The sequence below is a fragment of the Tamandua tetradactyla genome, chromosome 6 (assembly GCF_023851605.1).
Source record: "Tamandua tetradactyla isolate mTamTet1 chromosome 6, mTamTet1.pri, whole genome shotgun sequence".
Classification (NCBI taxonomy): Eukaryota; Metazoa; Chordata; class Mammalia; order Pilosa; family Myrmecophagidae; genus Tamandua; species Tamandua tetradactyla.
Window position 1 is genome coordinate 8,115,140 of NC_135332.1, and position 22,011 is coordinate 8,137,150.

General features: G+C 35.9%; 1 protein-coding gene across 5 annotated transcripts in view; it reads left to right on the forward strand.

Annotated features, from left to right (window-relative positions):
* Positions 1-22,011, forward strand: part of CEP112 (centrosomal protein 112) — a 587,527-nt gene that overhangs the window by 317,208 nt on the left and 248,308 nt on the right. For all 5 annotated transcript variants that reach the window (XM_077163631.1, XM_077163632.1, XM_077163630.1 and 2 more), the window contains one exon: positions 3,781-3,963. In XM_077163631.1, the coding sequence (XP_077019746.1) occupies positions 3,781-3,963 (183 nt within the window). The remainder of the gene's footprint in view (positions 1-3,780; positions 3,964-22,011) is intronic.

The window sequence follows — 22,011 nt, forward strand, 5'->3', positions numbered from 1 at the left end:
ACTTTACTTCTCAGGGGCAGGGATACAATAGCCGGTCTCATGGAACCATGCCAGAATCTTCTTTCTTTAACTGCTTCTTGCTGAAAATTGTGGTCATGATATTCTTCCTCTCTCCTTGTTGGACTGCTCTGCCTTGTTTAGTTTTTAACATTTGTTTTTGTCCTTTTTACAATTTTCAGCTATCCATGCTCAGAAGATCCAGTGCTGGGTGTGCTCAGTCTGAGGAATAAGTTGCCTTGAAATTCAGTCATTCCCTTATCACAAAATCATTTCAGCAGCAAATGAATGACCATTTGTCAGGGTTTTGTAGGGAAGATTCTAGGATTAAGAGTAAGATCATAGTAGGAAGTCTCTAATTCCTTCCAAAGTCTTAAGATTTCATATCTTTGCTCACTTGAAATTAGAGCAGTTGCCCTTGAGCTATAGGATAGTTGTTTGGCTAGGCTTACTAACTGTACACTCCCTGGTCTCTTCCTCCTTTCCTAGCCAGAGTACAGGGAGCACCTCCTTCCCTGCTTTCTATAGCTATAACTCACTCTTATACCACATCTTATAGAATATTGCTTAATTTTGCTCCATTTGGGTTATTTTCTTTAGTATTTTGTAGTGTAGTTCCTCCTTTTTAGTGCCATGCAGTACGTCCTATCACATACTATTTATGTTTATGAATTTGGATCCTCAGTTCGAATGAGGATACTCATTGGAGTCTTGCTTCTTTCAGGAATTAATTAACTTCATTTTTAAATTTCAGGTTCAGAGTGAGGTAAAGTGTGATTTAGAAAGTTGGATGGAACACGAAGACCCTTATTCAGCTCCTATCTTGATCTACAACGATGACAGTTTCATGCGGGCCCACTTAATAGTTCCTAGGCACTTAACGCTGTTTTCTCATTCAAACTCCAGCTTACCAAGCCATCAAGCCTAGTATTTCAGAGGACTACTAGCCGCTACCATATGTTTTCAGATGAGGGCTGATGACTTCCATCGTCCCTAGATAACATGCCAATCTGTTTTAATATGTGCAGAGTTTTCAAATACTCAGGATAGTTCTGTGGCCCACAGATCAATGCTTTTGCAATTAGGGATCTTGAAGACTTCACTCCTTTATTTCAGGGAACTGTCTAGCAGTCTAAATTAAGCATGGTCTTTTGCGATGCTGCATCTTACTCCTCCCTGTAGCACACATTACAGGTTCTGGACCCTCTCAATTATTTTTGGTCAACCAAAAATACCTGGTAATACAAGGTTATGAGGATATGCAACTTCATGTTTACTTACATGAAAGTAGCTAGGGACTAGTAAAGTCCTTGGATTTTAACGCAGACCCCCTTCGTAATGGTGTTCATGGTCATGAATACCTTCACCAAGATACTAGGGTTTAGGCTCCCAAAATATTAGGGTTTTCTACACCTGTCCTAGAAGATGTTGACAGTGAGGACCTGGGCAAAGTCCAGAAGAGGCCACTAACATCTAGAAATTGGCCAAGAAATGCTGTACTGAGCAACTAAGCCTTTTTTGTCTTTTAAAAAGGCAACAAAAGCTCATTATCCAGAAACCTTGTGATTTGTTTATTAACTAGCACTACTGAGCAACAGTACTGTATGACAAACTAGTAATAATTTATAAACATCTGTCTTTAGGCTTGTTGCTCCATTATCACTGTTTTATTTTTTTCTTATTTTCAAAAATGAATAAACTGAAATTTGAACATGGACAGGATCCTTTATCACTCTGTCAGAGCACTTCAAATGACTCAGAAAAAATTACTGTGGAAATGCATTTTTACTTGCACCTAGAAGGAGGCAGCATCATTATTGATGATCAAACAGTTAGTCTAGTCATAGGTCTTTTCTTGGTGGAAAAAATACTGTAATTTTTCTGCTCCAATTGTAGGTCAAATTGGTTACTTTCCTTAAGAACATTCTAAAATATTTTGCTATCAATTTTAAATCACTTCCATTCTGTTTTTCTGAAGCTTTTGAAAAGATCTCAGTTGAATTTTCTACCACCTTTTATTTTCCTTCATTGTCTTACATACCTAAATACTTAAAACTAAATTTTATAATTTTATTATAGTGATATTTGATAGTGTAACACTGAAAAGAAATAGGAGTGTGTCCAAGAAATAAAAATCTGCCAACTCCATAATTCATAAATCAGCTGTGTGAAGAAAAATGCTATGATGTCAATAAAATTTTAAGTCCTCTCTTTTGTTGGTATTAACATTGTAGCTGTGTGGATCATAGAATAAAACATACACATTTATTTCAAATAATCATTGAAAACTTTTCTTTATTACTTGGTATAGCATTTTAGGAGAAACTTTTTATACTAATTTTTTCCTGTATGTTGCCAACAGAAAAATTGTATGGGCAGGGGCTAAATTTTAAAGAGACACAGATTCACTAGAATACATCTCTGTTCTCAGATACAAAATACATTTTTCCATATTATTTTATACATTTCATACTGATAGGTGTAAATATTCAAGAATTAGTATACTTCTCCATCTCAAATATAATAAACTTATGAGTTGTCAGGAATTCATTGTTGATTTTCCAACACTTTAAGAAAAATCACAGTAAGAAATACTCTTGAAACCTATGTCCTAAAGTAGATTTAATTTGTGTTTTATGGATCTTGATTTGCAATGAGGACATAAGAATTCCAAATTGAAAATAAAATAACTTCTGACATTTAATGCAGCATGCACGCCTGCAGAAATGAATGCTACAGCTTTAAGATAAGGTAGTCAAGTGATTCATTGCACGAAACAGGATCGATTTGGAGCAGGCTCCTACTGTTAGCTTTTTTGAAGATGGATTCTCACACTGAAAATAACACAACATATTCTAGATAACAGCAATTTTTTTCCCTTGAAATCCACCAAAACTGAAGAAAAATCCAAGTGACTGTTCTTAGCAGCTGTGTGGCCTGGACTTCACTGGGGAAGCTGGCTTCCTGCAGTCCCCTATTCATCACCTGCTTCAAAGACAGCCTGGCTGGCTATAGTTTGCAGGCCAGGTAGGGTGCCATTGTGCGCAGTCTGGGAGGATTAGTATCAAAGCTGCGGCAACCAGGCCCTTGGTTTCAGGCTGCCATTCAGTCTAGCAGGGAGAGGCTAAGACTGGCCAAGGTCACAGTCTCCAGTGTGGAGTGGACTGGGAAAGGATCCTGAGAATAGAATGCTTTTTATGAAATCATGGTGCAAGCTTGCAGCACAGCAGGTGCCCTTCTGGAACACATAACATCTGTTTATGTTGGTATACCGTAGCTGACAACGAGATAATAGAGCTTTGAAATTTATCATTTTATTTTTAAAAAGACAACTGTATAAGCAATAATCCAGTTGCGTATTTAGCTCTGCTCTTTTATTTGAAAATCATAAAGAAAATTAACCGATTTAACTGCTTTTTACATGTATGTATTTAAGCAAAAGCAAAGTGTACTGACTATTAACCATTTATAACCATTGCTGATCATTAATACCCGGATTCTTGGGGAGAAAATACCTAGCATGCCACATAATTCTTTTTTCAATATTCAGACATTTGTGTCAACAGATTGCAGAAGGATTTAATGAATATGCCCAACTTTCTTGAATATTAGGAGGTTTGGATAAAATCTACCCCAAATGAGAGTATTTCAAGGGTGAGGTAATAATGACGCAAAAATAAAATTTTCAACTTGGACAAATTAGAGAAAAATTAAGCTGTACATGAGTTGTCATGACGACAAGGATGTTCTGTTGATGAACTGTCCTCCTCATTGTCCAATCAGATAGTAGAGCTGAAGCTGGAGCATGAACAGGAGAAGACGCACCTATTACAGCAGCATAACGCAGAGAAGGATAGCTTAGTCCGAGACCATGAACGGGAAATTGAAAAACTGGAAAAACAGCTTCGCGCTGCCAATATCGAGCACGAAAATCAAATTCAAGAGTTCAAGAAACGAGATGCACAGGTAATTATCAATAATATTTGATAAAGCGGGTATCTATTTTCACAAAGTCATCAGCGTTTAATGTTCTCTTATTATTCTTGTTGATGCACGCTGTTTGATCATTTGCAAAACTGACATATAAATGTGATATTTTTTGTTTTCTCTCCCTCCTCCCCGTTTTGGGGAAGAATAAGGCTTTAACTACAGAAACCACAGGTAGCCAGATTAAAAATCCCATGGCGCGCTATAACTTGGCCTCTTTTTTTTATAATCTTGTCTCAGTTCCTTTCATGATGGATTTTTTTTTTTAAGGTATCTGCCCCTTTCTCCTCCCCTCAGCCTTAGCAAATCCCTATGAAATAAATCAGGGCTCCCTCCTTGCTTTTTGTTTTAATCTCTGTAGGTAATAAAGCCTTTGTTTTAGTATTTGCTTGTCCTTCATAGTGTTGCTTTTTTCCTTAGACTCTGTATTTGATTATGTCACTTCAGATGGTAATTGATAAAAATGACTTCAGAGAAGGGCTCTTTCCCATCAGGTCTGTTGTTTTTTCCTATATACACATACACATGCCTACTAGCCTCCATCTCTGCAGTCCCTGTTGGAAGCCATTTGGCAGAATAACCCCCAGCTGTGGTAGCATTTGACTCTTCAAACTTATGGATGAAATGTGCACTGTCAGCATGGAAAATTATCTTTATAAATTTCAGATGAAAAAAATCTTGTTGGGTGTCTATCTTTGTGGTAACAATACATTCTTTGGGGTCTATATAATCAGAGGTCTTTGGTGTATCCTCTTGAGGAGATTGCTGTAAAATTTTATTAGAAAAAAAATTAAGGGCAACTGATAACAATAAAAAGATAGTTTTTCCTTCCTGAGAACACCATATCATATACTGGGTCCGAACACCTCTTTTCCCATTGAAATCTAGCCATACTATCCATACCACATATAAGCTTCTTCCCCCGGTTATCCTTCTTCCCCAAATAATAGAACTTTCAAGCAACGAAATAAACCTTTGGTTTGTTATGATATGTGTTTAAATAATTTTACAATGATCTAAACATTAAATTACTACTAATTAAATAAGATATTAATTTCTTGAATGGAAAATGGGAGGCGGTAAGGTAAAGAATAGGAATTATTGGTTATTTTAAACTTGACCTTGAAATGTCTTTTACTTTCTGAGGATAAATGGGGCAATATAAATAATGCTCAGTACATTTATTTTTTTTGTCCACAATGCATATTTATAGGAAAATTATTTTCCAGTTTGTTTTATGGTGGTTATCTAAGAAAAGAAGGTCGTCATTTTAGTAGCAATGGCCCTGAATAGCCAGGTGGTCCCTGTTAAATCAATGTGCTTTATACCTTTGCCACCAATTCCTTTGAGCCTTTGTAAAATAGAAGGGACTCTTTTGATTTTTAATCATACAATTTATTAAGAGCCTTTTCAAACCTACCCTTTTCCTCAAACATGATGTTAAACCTTACTATTGTCTTCTATGACACGGGATTTGGGTTCTGAATATTTGTAGGGTCTGTTTGCATAGTAGGATTCAGTAATTTTATACACTAAAATACATTAATTTACATAATTTCTTACTATTTTGGTGATGTTGTGGAAAGCTGACAGAAGTAGAAGCCAAATTTAGAGGAAATCTTTGTGATTTTGCATATGTCGTATCTGCCATATAGGGTGCGGTTCATTCAGTGATAACAAAAGGAAAATTTTGGAACTACTAATGCATAATTAAGCCACAAGGATAGTATAATAAGGTTACTAATAGAATTCCTTTCTGCTGAAATATTAAATATGAGGACTTTGTGCCATTATCAGATGCTGGATCTTAGAATTATATTTCTTACATTGTGCGTCTTGGAATGTTTTCCTAATTGGCTATGGCTGTCACGGGAATGCCAATAAGCAATGGACTTGGGCTAAATTTGTTCTTGATCAAAATCAAAATAATTTTCTGTATAAGTTGTATGTACTTAGTTGTTTTCAGGGAATACATTGAAAAAAAAACTTAGCAATATGTACCAAGTGCTAATAAATTGTATTTAATTTTGGTTGTTCATTGAGAATATTAATTCAAAGTTTCCTTCAGATAAGTCCTAAATTTTCAAAATATTTCATGATTATGATCCAAGTAATTTAATATATAATGCCTTTTAAGCCCTGAATTCCTTTCACGAATTTCAAAAAAACAGTGTGGGCATATGTTTTATCAAATAGAAGATCTTTATTTAAATCACTGTGCTGTGGTTTAATGCAGAACAAATATATGTATCTTAAATATTGGATTGTGTAATTTTTAATTTTAGTTCCAGAGAGGCATTTGATTTTTCATTTAACATTTGGCTGCTCCAGTTTAGCAATGGAGGCCATTTTGTAGAAAGCGCTACTTGAAATATTTGACTGAAACAGAACCATAAAATATGTATTTTGGACTCTGGCTTTGTTTGCTGCTTTTCCTCCATCAGAATATTCAATGAAGACAATATCCTGAAAATCTCCTTTTGGCATCTACCAAATATATGGTATATTTTATGATAATTAGAAAATCATTGTTGTAAAGTACAGTTAGCTACCTTAAGATGAATCATACAACTAAGAGCTCCTTTTTAGTGAATACACCATGTAATACTTACAGGTTAGTTGTTATTCAAATAATTTCTGATTTTTAGAGAAATAGTAAGATAGATAATACTACTAACTATTAAGCATTTTCCTTATTTTATTTAGTGCATTTAGCTAATTATTCGTGTATTATATTTTGTCATAATACCTTGGTTTTCAGTGGCAGAATGCTTATTTTATGTTGCAAACTTACATTTGCTAAATGCATGTTAAATTTTTCCACCCTCATACAAGATGCTCATATCTGGTAAGGTTATAATGTTTGAGGAAAAACATCCATCTCAGTAGAAATCAAAACTTAGAGAAATTCGTAACGTCTGTCAAATATTTCTCATTTATCAAGACCTTCTTATCAAAATTATTTTGGAGACTGATTTTACTGATTCAATTACGTGTTTTTAATAAAAAGGAAATTTATAAAGATCGTCTTAGGGAAGTTTCTTCTAATATGGCAGTTCTATGTGTAATTCTTGTTTTGCTTTTGAACCGCAATATTAATTAAAGAATTTCTGCAGTTTATCCTATTGAATTAGGAGAAAAACTTAACATTGCTTCCTTGATCCTTTAGCTGTACTTTTAGTACTCAGAATCATTTATAGATTGTTTGATTTTTTATGTTGCCAAAGTGAGTGGCATGTATGAATACTATAGAGACTGTTGCGTAGGACGTTTGTGATCCGCCCCAGAGATGGTATCACCATCTAAGGATTGCTGTCCATGTAACTGTGGGGTACAGACAGATCGAGAGCTCAGGATAGCCACAGCAGCCACTGTGAACCGCCATCAGTAACTACAGATTCCCTACAGCATACCTGGAGAAGCTCGCTAGAGATATTGGAAAATACATTAATTTAGCATTTGTGTAGGCTAAAATAGGTCTTGCATGACATTGGTATCTAAATTTAGCATTTGTGTAGAGTAAAATGGGTCTTGCATGACACTGGTTCCCTAAACTGAGAATCATGATTCTAATTTGAAAAATTTTTGCATAATAAATGGACCAATAATCTTGATTTTTGCCATATCAATTCACATAAAGAGGCTGAACCTATCACTGATTTTCAAACAGGGGATTTGCAGAATATCTCTTCTATCTTCTTGCTTTCTCCTATGAAATTTGTTTTTCAAAAGCTATTTATGATAAGACCATTTTAACTTTTTTAATTACATAAAAAAAACACATTACTTTATTTTCTGTGAGCTTGGGAACCTGGGCACAAGATAAACAATCAATTTATAAACTGAGTCTGTGCATACATGTAGTGAATTATACCTTGGTTGTCATTCTTCAGAAATTACTCAAAGAGTAAATTTAACAATTTATATGCACTTAACATTATTCTTAAACTCTGTATTTATGGCCTTTGGGCTTTGGTAGCATTTTTCTACTGATTACTTTGACTTCAATTTATTTGTATCCCCACTACTTTCAAAAAGAATTTAAGGCAGCATTTCATGATGATACACACTGGAATAATAACTGAAAATGATAATTAAGCAATAAATGATATTTAAACACATCAGATAAACTATACTGGAAAAAAAAAAGACAGCTGCTACAGTTTAAGTTCGAGTTTAAACTATAAATTTGCCTAGAAGCCATAGCAAAGAGGGAAACATGATGAATTGTGTACCTCTAATTATCTAATGAAAGAAATTATATCATGTTTTTAGTGAAGGAAATTAACTGATAATGTTCTCTTTATGTTAAAACATTTGGAAATAAAATCTGGTGTGAAAGCCTCAGATTCTTTAAGTACGTTCATAAAATGTAATGAATAGATTTTATTTTAGTGTACTAAATTTCATTTTAATTTGGTGGAGATACCATTATTCTGAAATAAAAACACAAGTCTGCATTGAGGAACCCCATTTTATAAATGTTATGAATAAAGAGAAAGTATATTTTAAGTTGTGGACCTAGAAAATTCTAATTCTGTCATATTATTATTTTCTTTACGAAGTAAAAATCAGGAACATAGTTAAGGGTAGAACTAGATTAGAATATTACACTCTAATATTGAATTCCAAGTATCACTTTCTTATATCTGGTTCTCTTGTCCCCTGAATTTATGACATTCAAAAACTATAAGAAATAATAAATGTATGTATTTACTCCTGGACAGAGGAATAAAAGGTACATACACCTATATCACAATGGTTTGTGTCCTACCTCCATAACCAAAATAACATTCCATCATCAGTATTTATTCACTGACATCATTTGTTTGGTTCTAAGGCAGTAAATATTTTTCTTTCCATCAAAACTCATTGATTGCTTGGAAAAACTGAACTATATAAGCTGTATTTTGCCCTAACATGTTGTGGCTGATGCTATTAAGGAAACCCTGCTTTTGCTCCGTTCTTCTGAGCGACACACACAGTCCATCAGAGTGGGTGCTTGGTGTTCCAGCTGTGAACACACAGCACTTTGATACTTAGCCTGCTGATGGATCAAGCTGCTTCTGTCAGAGGGAGGTGTGTTTTAAGTATTAATTGGGCTTTGCTGCAAAGTTATACAAAGTTTAATGTCAGACTTTAGAAGAGTTGGTGGAAAATGTTTTTAACATTTCACTTTATTATTTTGCCAAAAGAAAACAAGACTTTTTCAAAGAACTTGTGGTAAAGCCACACTTTACAATTTTCAATTTATGCTGCTTAGATGAAGTTTTATAGTATTATCTAAGTGCTGTATTTAAAATAGCTCAAGAACTTTCTGTGCACATTTAAAACATAATTAGAGGTTTTTCTAACTAGGCAATTTTTAAAAGCCTGTGGGGAATACTGTTTTTCTTCCGATGCTGAAGTCCTAGGACATACAGAACTTTCCAGATAATGGGGGCAAAAATCCTTCTCAGATTTTGAGGTAGATTCATTGATGAGGCCATCTTATTTTATTAGCTTCCAATAGTGGTAGATCTAATCATATTACAAATGAATTTAATAAATATTTGTATTATTTATATATCATTACATATTATGTAAAAGAATACTATTTCTTATTAACTTAATTAGGAAAATATATGAGTAAATGCCCTTTCAAGTAGAATATACATTTTTGTAAATCACCAACTTTCTTTTTCAATTATTATTCTAAAATTCTGTTATTTTTCATCTTACAAGCACAAAATTAACATGCATACCTATGATTAAGCTATCATGAATGACTCATTTTTGTTGTTTTCATAGAGAAAAATTGTATTTAAAGCACATAAATACAGACTGAGACAAGGAAATTGATTTCTCTCTAAGAATGATCCATTTGTAGAAGTAGCATACAGTGTATCTTCACTCCTGTGTATATTTCTTAAAGATGGCAGTTACCATGGAAACCACATTCTATGGTATGTAGTCCATTTTTAGATAAAGAGTATTCCTTTACAAGGCAAACCTTCTAAATAATAACATAAAATAATTCCTTTGAGTTAGCAAGTTAGTGTGAATTAAAAATCTGTCTTTTGTCCTCATAAATATAATGGATGTCTGCAGAAATATTAAAATTGTTCCAGAAGAAGCAGTAATTAAATGCTGGAGTTTTTTTAATAAATAGCATAATGTGATCACCCTACAGTGGAGAAAATTGGGAGGTTTACAGGGAAACACAAGTCTATGCATATAATGTGTTTCACAGACACAAAGCTTTTAGACATGTACAGTGTATAAATATCCAGCTATAATATAGTCAGATTCAGTAAACTAAAGAGATGACCAAATCAATGTATTTTTTTAATTTACAGATAAGGCACCTGCGGTTCAAGAACATTATCTTGCCATCGGTCAAAGAACTAGCAAACCATGGCTTCTTAATCTTAATTCCATGCTCTTTCTTCATAACACAGTCTCCTCCAAGAAAGATTTTGGCTTTTTAGAGAAACTTGGCATAGCACAAAAGAACAGGTTTATATGTGAATCTTTGCCTGGCATGGGAGAAAAACACTGGTACTCTTTGTTCTCCATGCTGAAGTTCCCTTAGCAATTTGCATTTCTTTCAATGATTTGCCATAGTTGATGTTGCTAGAAAGTCATAATTGAATAATGCTCTTTGAATTCTAGCTTTAGTGAGCAGTGTCTCCTAGAACAATACTGAATTTTTGTGCTTGTGTAGATTTAAAAACTGCAGCGGCATCACAGCAAATATTGATTGTGTGCTTACAATGTACCAAGCCCTCTGCTGGCTCCCTTACATTGCATTTTCTCATTCAAGCCTTATAAGGCTCTCTGGGGATTAACTGTTCTATTAGAAAACTGTTTTGACCTTCTTACCTGGGTCAGAATAAGACTGTGTGCATTTCCATTTTGTCAATGAGAAAAGATTCACTAAGCACAAGTAAATTGCCCGAAGTTACAAAACCAATAGGTTGTATAATTGGGACTCACAGCAAAGACTCCTGCCCCAAATACCTGCTTATATATGAGTTTATTGTCTCGAATTATATATAAATTAACCTCTGAAGAAATAAGCACTTCTTAATATCATCTTTGGGTATTAACTCCAACAGATTTCAGAATTTGTAGAATGGAAAAATGAATACGTTTTGGGGATAGGTTCGTTTTTGGTTTTCGCATTATTGCTAAAATAAGAAGGTATGCATAGAGTAGGAATCCACTAAGCTTTTAGGTCAATAGGGCCCATCAATCTCTATTAGAATTTCTTAGGAAGTTACATTTAGGACTGGAAGTTGCATTTATGGCTGTTGTGAGTTCAGATGACTGATATATTCATGTACTATTTTAGAATATTACATATGATCCATTCATTTTATAGAATGACTTTATAAATCTCAAAGCATTCAATGACAGTTAATTTTTTCCTTAAAGTAACTCAGATAAGGATTTTCTTGTTTTAACTTCTGTTATAAGAGGACAGCAAGTCAAAACCTTTTAAAAATGAGGTCAGTATGGCTTAGTAAGTTCAAACCTGAAGACTTTTAGCTATACAAGGCATAATTAGAAAATGCATTTATTTAAAAATCCTCAAAGACAATTTCTGTCAATGCAGTTTTGGCTTAATTCTAGAGGTAATTTAGTTGAAATTAAAAATACTTAAGATGAACTTTTAAAAAATAAAATCCCCCAGAGATAAATCATTATTTGACATGCTGAATGTCATTTTCATTGACACAAGAAAAAATGTCTTTAGTTATTTTTAGCGTATTTTTCTTTCTCATTTTCACCTCTGCCTCAAATGAAGTTACTAAGAATGTTGGTAGAAATTATCTTTGGGAAACATTGGATGAATAACTCTTCTTCCTTGATGTCTTGGAGAAGTCATTTTTGGATTTCTGACTCAATCAGTTCTATAAACGACATCCCTGATATCTTCATTTGTATATTTGAGGTAATTTTTATGACAGAGAGGTTGAAGCCAAAGTGCAAGAAATTTTTGGTAAAATGGTGATATCATCAAATGTTCAAAAAGTTGGCAAATTGAAGCTTATTAAACTGTCATTTTGTCTTCTATTCCAGGCTAATTGGAATCATGCCTTGTTGCACGATATGAAAGATATTTCATACCTGAGCATTTTCATGACAGAAAAATAGCAGATTGATGTCAGGGAGACCTTAAATTCTTATTTGAGGAGAAGAGCAAGGCATTACATGGAAATAATAGTCTATTTTCAAGCTATTTTATTATTTACGTACAGAAAATATTTGAAAAATATTACTATAGGAGGAATCTTTTAGATAATGAAAATTGGCCTAATTATAGCTATTACATTTTAAGATTTAAATTATTTTGATTGTGCCCCAAAGTACTGAATTCGACAAACTGGTATAAAATTTGGGAGAATGATTTCAGTAGAAAAAAATAATAAATTTTTTCACTTGTTTTAACATTTACTTGTTACCTGACGTCCTCATTACTTTTGGATATTTGTATATGTTTTAGTTTCCTTTGGCTGCTCTAGGAAATATCATGCAATGATTCAACTTAAACAATGGTAATTTATTAGCTCACAGTTTTAAGGCTAAAATTAAGTCCAAATCAATGTGTCATCACGGCAGTGCTTTCTTCCCCAAAACTGGTATTCTGGGGCTGGCTGCTGGCAATTGGTCCTTAGCTTGTCATATGGCAAGGCACGTGGCAGTGTTTCCTGGTCTCTCAGCTTCTGGCTGCTTCCTGTGTGGCATTCTCTCTCTGTGTCCGAGTTTCATTCTGCTTATAAAGGACTTGAATAATACGATAAAGACTCATCCTTTTTGAGGTGGGCCACACCTTAACTAAAATAACCTCCTCTGAAAGTCCTACTTACAAATGGGTTTACAGGAATGGATTAAGTGTAAGAGCATTTTTTGGGGGGTGGGGTGGGGTACATACAGCTCCAAACCATCCCAGTATACTAGGAGTTTGGGAAAGATTACAAGAAAGCGGAAAAAATAATACAAAGTAAGACTTCCAGGGTTTGAAAATATGTGTTGTTTTTCCAGTTTATTTTTTTGTTTGTTTGTTTATTTTTGCTTAGGTTTGAGACAGGCCTGAGAGTTTTAGTAAAATTTGAAAATGAGTAAATAGTGTCTTCAGAGAATGAAATTTGCTGAACCATGTGGCTGGAATCTAGAATCTCTTTTTTTGTAGGAGCACTTTTAATGCACTGTTAGTCTTGAGTGTGTGTGTGCGTGTGTGTGTGTGTGTGTGTGTGTGTGTGTGTCCCTCCCACTGATGCCATCACTCAGAGAAGATTTCAGTGAACAGGAACGCGACGGTCTGACCAGACCCAACATCTCAGGGCAAAGGAATATTCTAGTGGAAAGACTTAAATGTTGCAAATCTTTAGAGTGGTTAAAATTAAACTGGCAAAGCATTCATTATAAATTTGCTCCTTAAGACAGTATTGATTAATGAAACAAGCTCCAGGTCCTTAGGGTCAAGTAGGACCTTGTTTATTGTGTTTGCAAAGGTGTCATTTAATGTGTAGAATGTATGTGTTAACAGATGTTTTCTGGAAAGCTAACTTTTGTAATGTAAACCTTATCCCTGTTTATTGGGTAAATTGTATGATAATTCCAGATCTAGTGTTGTCATGTACAACAAGAGAAGTGCAGTATGAGGGCTGAAATTTTTTTATTCTCCAATTATTCAAAAATTACCACCAAAACTGTTGTTAGACAAAAGCCATGAGTTCAAGAACACCATGTTTCCTGTAAAACCTGACTGTACGTATGATGGTTCAGACTTCAGATGAAACCTGAAGGTGTACTCCTGTACTTTTACCTCTCTAACCATTTCTAGTGACATGAAATAAAATCACCCGTCTATTGCTGTAAACTTAATGCTTCTTAAAAATAAAAACCATTCAATTCAGGAAGAAGAGTAGTAGACTAAGTCTTCTCTCATGAAAATTTTCTCTTTGAAATGTCATTGTTCCAGACTCGTTGACAATTTGAGAATTTTAAATTATGACTCTTCAGATAATATATAAATGAAATATATATCCATTTAAATTTCCCTGTCTGTAAGAATCAGGCAGAATTATGAAATAGACTTCCTTCAACCTGATTCACTCATTTATTAAATATTTTTGATGCACAGCTCTAAGAGGTATCTTCACTTCTTGGCTTATGTGCATGTGACCCCAGAGTTGTACAGGGCACAGCCTCTATTGTCACTGGGGTTCCTGCACCTGATAGGTAAAGAACAGCACAGACCGTACTCTGCTCTAAAGGAACTTAATTTGAGTAGGTGAAGAGATGATAATATAAAAATAACAAATAAACAAGGTGAGCATCAGATAGCAATTACCAGCAGGTAGATAATTAAAGTACTGTATTATGATACAATAACTGAGTGACTATGTCAGCTGGCCTTCAGAGAAGGCCTCTCAAGGAAGAGACATCTAAGCTGAGATCTGCTTGGTGAGAAGCCAGCAAAATGGAGGGAACCACTGGTGCAGAGCCCCTGAGGGAAAATAAGTTTGGTGTAGTCAAGAAATAAGAAAGGAGGCGTGTGTGGCATGAGCATAGCGAGTGTGAAAGTGTGTATGTGATGAGGTTGGAAAGCAGGCACAGGGACATTTAAGGGGCAGGGAGAAGTTTGGACTTCATTTAAATGTGATAGGAGGTGCCTGCCCATGAAAGAAAAAATGTGATAGGAAGACAATAAGAAGCTTTTGAGTAGTAAGATGATATGATTAATTCATGGTTTTAAAAGATCCCTCTGGCTGTTGTATATAGCCCTAGATATGTTTGTATGACATTTGTACTGGAGTCAGTACAACTTGCTAATGGATTAGGTATGAGAAATAAGGAAAAGGAGATATCAACTATGAGGAAGATTGGGAGAGAATGAAATCAAAAGCAAAAATTTTGTTGCCAAGCTAAGTCTGAGCTCCAACTTAAATGTTCAGATGGAGATTCGTCAGGGAGTTGTGGGAGCTAAATGTGCAGGTTGAGATTCCAGAGATATAAATCTGGGCATTGTTGGCATATAGATAATAATTAAAGCATGGGCCTGGATGTAGTTATCAATTTCTTATTGAACATGAAGACAGAGATTCTGGTTTATGGCCAGTTTCTGCCACTTACTAGCTCTATAAACCTGGGTAAATCACTTAATATCCCTGATCATTTCCCACTTTCATTCATTCATGTGTTGGCATTTGTTGAGTGCTGATACTAGGCTAAGACCTGGGAATATTCAAAATGGGATGGCTCTTGCCCTCAGTTTATGATCTATGGGGAGAAACAGACATTATATATCCTTCATGGAAGTATGACTCATACAAACAGATACAAGGAAAGACTGACTTCCTTTAACACAAAAGATGTCTTAAGCAAAGTATGCATCTTACCACACATCAAAAGCCATGTAGTGTAGGAAACAGAGTAACACCCCTGGATACCCCTGGTCAGAAGGACAAACTCTTCAGGCCCTCAAGTTCCCACTGAAGGCAACCTTCTGCTAAGTTTAAGAAATTTTCTTTGCCATTCTGTAGGATAGGAGAGATTAATACTTTTGCTCCTCTCTGTTTTCTGGAAACTCTCACTACATGTCTGTTGCCCACCAAGTGTATAAATAGCTGGTAGCAATACCAGCATCTCTCTGAACAACAGAAAGTCTTTGGAAACTGAAGGTTATGGTCTGTGGTCCCCTCTGGCAGACCAGCCTTCAGGCTCTCCAGGGTTACCAATATATTACAGTGAAATACAATAAAGCTATAAAGGTGCTTTGATCCTAAGTAAAGAAGACATGGTGATCATGATTTATAGGGTCAGGGGAGGGAATCAGAAAAGGCTTCGTAAAGGAGATGTCATATGTATTGAATTTAAAAATTAGTAGACATTCACTGCAAATTAGAGTGAGAAAAGCATTCTAAGCAGAAGGAACAGTATCAGAATCTGAGAACATTTTATACCATATTGAGGAGTAGAGACTGGGTCCCAGTGGACTCCAGGGTGGGGTTTATACACCTATCTATGCTGCCATTTCTATTTGTTAGTGTCTCTTCCATCTCTCCAGTTCATTATCCTACTTGTAATGTTTTGCCCCCTTTAGTAATTATTTAGAACAGTGTTATCCTGTCAACAATCAGAAGTCACTGAAGACTTCTAAGCAGAGGATGAAATATTGGAGGAGAGTGAGATTGGATGAAGGGTGACTAGTTAGGAGTCAACCAAATGAAAGATGGCGAGGGTCTCAGCTAAGCATCTGCAGTGGGGAAAGTCAGTGTGGCAATGAAGGAGAGACAGGATCCTAGTATTATGGCTTGATTTACTATGAGACATTTGGATACAGATGCCACTTAAGCAACTGGAGATACAGGGCTAGAATTCAAAAGTGACCTCTCCTTTGGGAATAAAGATTTGGAAGTCATCAGCAAGGATAGTAATGGATGTCATGGTGAAGATCAGCTCTCCTAAGGAAGGGGAATAGAATGAGAATTGAAGACCTTCAGTGCCTACAGGGAAGATGAAAGAAATTGAGCTGGATAAGAAGACTAGGTACGCTTATTGTATTGAGTCCAGAATGATAGGAAGGGAACAAGAGAAAGCAGCTAGGAAAAAAAAGGCAGTGATACTGGGGGTGCAAGGGTAGTTCAGTGATAGAATTCTCACCTGCCATGCAGGAGACCCGGGTTTAATTCCTGGCCCATGCACTTCCCAAACAAACAAAAAACAAAGAAACCAAAAACAAACAAACAAACAAACGAAGTTCAACAAATGGCACTGCAATAATGGTCTCCTCACATGGAAAAAGATGAAATGTGACCCCACCATACTGCATACAAAAAAAAAAAAAAAGGCAATAATACCTAACTTCTGAATTGTTGTGAGAATTTGAAATGGGCATATAGTTTTCAATAGCCCTGTAAATGTTAGTTTATTTTTTTCAAGTTGTGAACTGTGGCCATAAAATACAAGCAGACAACTGCACCAAATGAAGAACAGTTCTGTGAAGAATGACTCTCTGTAGCATAATTCTGTGGCTGCACATGGATTTTGAGATCAGGATGTCCATTTCAGAGATGGAAAAAATGAGACCCAGATGAATGAAGTGGCTTAGACAGGTTATGGTAGAGTCAGCCATAACTTGCAGGCAGCACTAAGCCAGGTTTCCTTAGTGCTGTGGGGAGGATCAGTTGCATGCCCAGCCCAGCACCTCCAATCTCACACTTGCTCCTGAGGGCAGTTAGGTTTCAGGTCTTCAGAGAGCTTTCCCAGGTTAGAAACTGAGCTGTAATAGGGCATGTAAAATGCTGGGGAACACTGTGCTGGGATTTGGGGGAGGGGTCTGAAATATCCCCAGACTCTCTGCCCTTCTAAGTGGTTCTGACATGTCAATTTGATTTGTTCTGTGAAATTACCCTTATGGTCTTCAAGAATGTTAATCACAGGTCTCTAGGGAGTGGTTGCAAGAAGAAGTTTTCCCAAAAAGGGGAAGACCTATCATCCAAATGCGTGAAGATACAGGGGAGACAGGTCGTGGGCTTTGGATTGAGACAGACTTGGGCTCACTTATGAGCTGTCAGCATATGCCTGATTCTACCTCTGTAAAAACTGAGATAATACTTATCTCCTCTCAGAAAGCACATGAAAGTGTCTAGATCTAGAACATAATATTGTGCTTGATTCTCTTCTGCAAACTAAATGATACACAGAAAAATTAAAATCAGGCCCTTTCTAGTTGAAAATGCCTATATTATTATATACAACAAAATCACAAACTGATTGCCAGTTACCCAATAAGGCACAAACTCAGTTCTGGAGAATATGGGAGCAGGTTTTACCTGGGCCTGTGTAAGAGCCAATCATCTGAGAGGCTGAGACAGAGGCCCAAGGGAGATGAGGAGATCCAATTGATCCACAAGCTGCTCAGAAGTCACTTGAATATATCCAGATTCTCAGACCATGTCACGTGGCTGTGAGAAAGCATCCACTCCAGAATATTCTTCCCCTCTGCCTGGAATCTTTCAGTTATATTGCTTGAAATATTTCTAAATAGAATTTTTCTGGGCTGGCTGATGTTCTCTCTTTTGCTTGCCCATTACTTTATTTTAATTTAATGCATTTGCCTTCAGTAAGTAAGGAATGCATTTAAAAATTCAAAATGGATAAAGGTATAAAGTAAATATAGGTTTGAATAAGTAATTTATAAGCACTTTAAAATTCAAATGAATGAAGATATTTAGTTAAGACAACAAATGATCTCTTTTAAGGTAAAAATATATCTTCAAAGATTCCTTCATTTATCTCTTTTTTCATTCATCATTTACTGAATACCTTCATATACCAGTCATTGTATAAGACCAAGCTCTTCCCTGAAAGAGTTCCTGATCTTGCCAGGCAATTTAGCAAGTGGAGAATTTCAAACGAGATAATTGCTGTTATCTAGTTGTCTGTCCCACACCCTCTATTACTCTCATCTAACTGCAATCCATTACACTGAAGAAATGGGAGTTTTAATGATAGAAAGAGTATAAAAAGGTGACAGAAAAGGGATGTTGCAGGAAGATAACTCTCAGAGGGGAGCTGTAGTCAGACTTAGACTTCTGGAGGTGAGGGGCAGAGGTGGCAAGGAAAAGAGTTGGGGAATGCAGACAGGGCGATTGGAAGGTGTTTAAAGCAAACTTCGCCTGCCAGTACTGTCATTACCGGGAGATCTGAAAGGCGAAGCAACCCCTCCCTTCAGAAAACAGATCGCTAGATGTCCCTGCCGTCATTGAAAACCTGGGCAGCTGGGTGACAGCACTGCAAGTCTCCTTTAGGGTCACCCACCTCCTGGGTGATCTGCTTTTTCTGGATTGGGAGGGCCGCCTACCCCGCCTTCCTACTTCCCAGGCCTGTTGCCTGATCCTGCTTGAGAACGTTATTCCCTCCCCTGCATCCAAGTCTCAGTCCTAGCACCCCATCAGCCGAGTGCTGCAGATGCCCTTGCAAGGCTGGACTAAAAGGCAGCTGGCAGAAGTAAACAAGGTATATGCTTAAGGATCCTGGCCCATAAGATTACAAAGTAGAGAAGGCAGCCGTACTTAGTGAACTATTGAACATGGAATGGTAAAAAATTTAAACATCTATTTTGATTTAAGGTGGTCATTTTCATTAAAATGTGATTTTGTTGTATATAATAATATAGGCATTTTCAACTAGAAAGGGCCTGATTTTAATTTTTCTGTGTATCATTTAGTTTGCAGAAGAGAATCAAGCACAATATTATGTTCTAGATCTAGACACTTTCATGTGCTTTCTGAGAGGAGATAAGTATTATCTCAGTTTTTACAGAGGTAGAATCAGGCATATGCTGAGCAGCTCATAAGTGAGCCCAAGTCTGTCTCAATCCAAAGCCCACGACCTGTCTCCCCTGTATCTTCACGCATTTGGATGATAGGTCTTCCCCTTTTTGGGAAAACTTCTTCTTGCAACCACTCCCTAGAGACCTGTGATTAACATTCTTGAAGACCATAAGGGTAATTTCACAGAACAAATCAAATTGACATGTCAGAACCACTTAGAAGGGCAAAGAGTCTGGGGATATTTCAGACCCCTCCCCCAAATCCCAGCACAGTGTTCCCCAGCATTTTACATGCCCTATTACAGCTCGTTCTTTTTGAGTAGGCATTAATGTCATACTGTAGTTGTAGCTGCAGTTTTTTTCCCCTAAGCAACTGTTTCTTTTCTGAACTCTGTGGCAGCCTTTAGTTGTTTAGGTTGAGCTCCAGAATGTTTTTAAACATTAATTTGGTTTGACGTGACTTGGTGCACAAATTAATTATTCAGGCACATATTGTTCCATGTACAGGAAGAGAATGAAACTAGTGAATTGCATTCTAACTACCACGTGTGAATTGCAACGTTACTAGCAATCAGAGTATTGAAGAACAAAAGCTGGCAACATATAGTAACTCTGAATTTGTTCAGTCCTTCAAAATTAGCATAAATATGTGAAGCAATCGGAATAGTTTTGGGCTTCCTAGGAAAGTGTTCCTATTCTTATCTAGTTCTAAAGGAATGTGGAATAAACTATTCATTTAACCAAGTATAAAAATATGTCTGCTATGCAGTTATAATCATGTGTCATTAATCAGAAAATACTGCAGAAACTCTGACAAATTAAAAACACAAGGATGTGTCTGCAAGCATTTTTTTTTTCAACCATTAAAAAGCTGCTTCACCTCTCAGGCAAGCTCTTTTATGGCAACTTTTTACTTAGTGTACTGACATCTTCAAAGGCTCTGACATCTGTCGGCCTTTGAACTACCATTAAAAAATATTATCCTATTTCCATTCTTTTATGCCCATTTTTTTAATTATAGTCCTTCTTTCAAGTTGGAAACATGGTTGGTTTAAATGATGCTGTCCTTTCGTTTTCAGCCACCCAGCTGCGGTTTGAATAAATTGATGTAGAATCAAAGGCGGGACTTTAAAGGAAAAAGGTTTGATGGACTTGGACTCCGAACCAGATGAGGTTTTATGATGAAAAGGGTTTAATCCCAACACAGGCATTGCTTCTATCAGTTGAGCAGTACAAAGCAATTCATATATATAGGTTCACGCGAAATGATCTATTTTTTTTTAACAGCACAGATCTCTTCAGGACTTGCAAATGTGGCATTAGCTAATATGCAGAGAGCTGATTTCCTTTCATCCACCAGAAGCTTATGATTATAGTACAGTTCTCGAATTGGAAATGAGAGCTGCAACACAGATTTAAAGCTATGCTGTCTGATTTGTATTCAATATACATGTCACTGCGGGACAGGCTAGTCTGGGCCAAGCTGGTTCAATACAAGGAAAAACAGTTTCATCCTCTGAGATTCTCATTCAAAAATATCACCAGCTAATTAAAACAGCAGTTTCATGACTATTATCTCGGTGTTTGGTTGATTGGTATCTCTTAAAATTTGACAGGAGGCTGTGAAGATACATTCTCTTTTATTATGTATTCTTCTTACAGTCTTAATGCATTCAAGTGCATTTCAGGGTAAGGAAATATAATCAGTTTACTCAAACCAATTTTTTAAGAAGAAAAACGACTTATACATAAAACAGTTGTTTATTTTGCATTAAAATAGTTACCCTAATCCGATCATTGATCCGGAAAATACCTTTTGTGAAAGCATATTTGACACTGTGTTTGCTCTGTATGTTACTGAATGATAAATATTACCTTGAACCAAATACTTAGGCATTTGAATAAATAATTTAGGATCATTTAAACCTAGAACATAGCTCTAAGGCCACTTGAAAGAAGAAAGTGATTTTTTTTTTGTATGCTGTCTGGTGGGGTCACATTTCATTCTTTTTCCATGTGAGTATCCCATTATTGCAGCATCATTTGTTGAATTTTGGTTTGTTTGTTTGTTTGCTGGCTTGCTTGTCTTTGAAAGTACATGGGCCAGGAATCGAACCCAGGTCTCCCACAGGGCAGGCAAGAATTCTACCACTAAACTACCCTTGGACCCCCAGAAAGTGATTATTTTTTAATATTCCAATAGTAATTTAGGATAGAGGATAATCTCAGTCCATTAGAATTCTTTTCTTAAGATAATGTGCACCTATTTTATATCAGAAATGTGTTGTTTTTCAGAATAAAATATGATCCTTCCATTTACTTGGAAGGTTTGGTACCCTATAATATGTACTTGACAGTTCTAGACCCTTGTTTTTTCATGTTCTCCAGATAGAATTGCCATTTGAAACTACAGATTAATATCTAAAACTTTGATAGAAAGAATTCTGTCAAAGAATTCTGACTATATGTATTTGAATTAGCATAGCGTAAACTCTTTGAAAGAATGCCTATAGATTACAGTGGAGGAGCAAATTCCTTAGTTCTTATTTAATTATGCTCTGTCTACTTCATTTTCTGGACTGTTACATTCTCTGCTTTTTTTCTTCTCCTCTTCCTCCTATTCCCTCTCCCCCCCACCCCCCACCCCTTACACATACATTGTCATATAGAATTTAACTGGGAAATACATTGTGCCTACT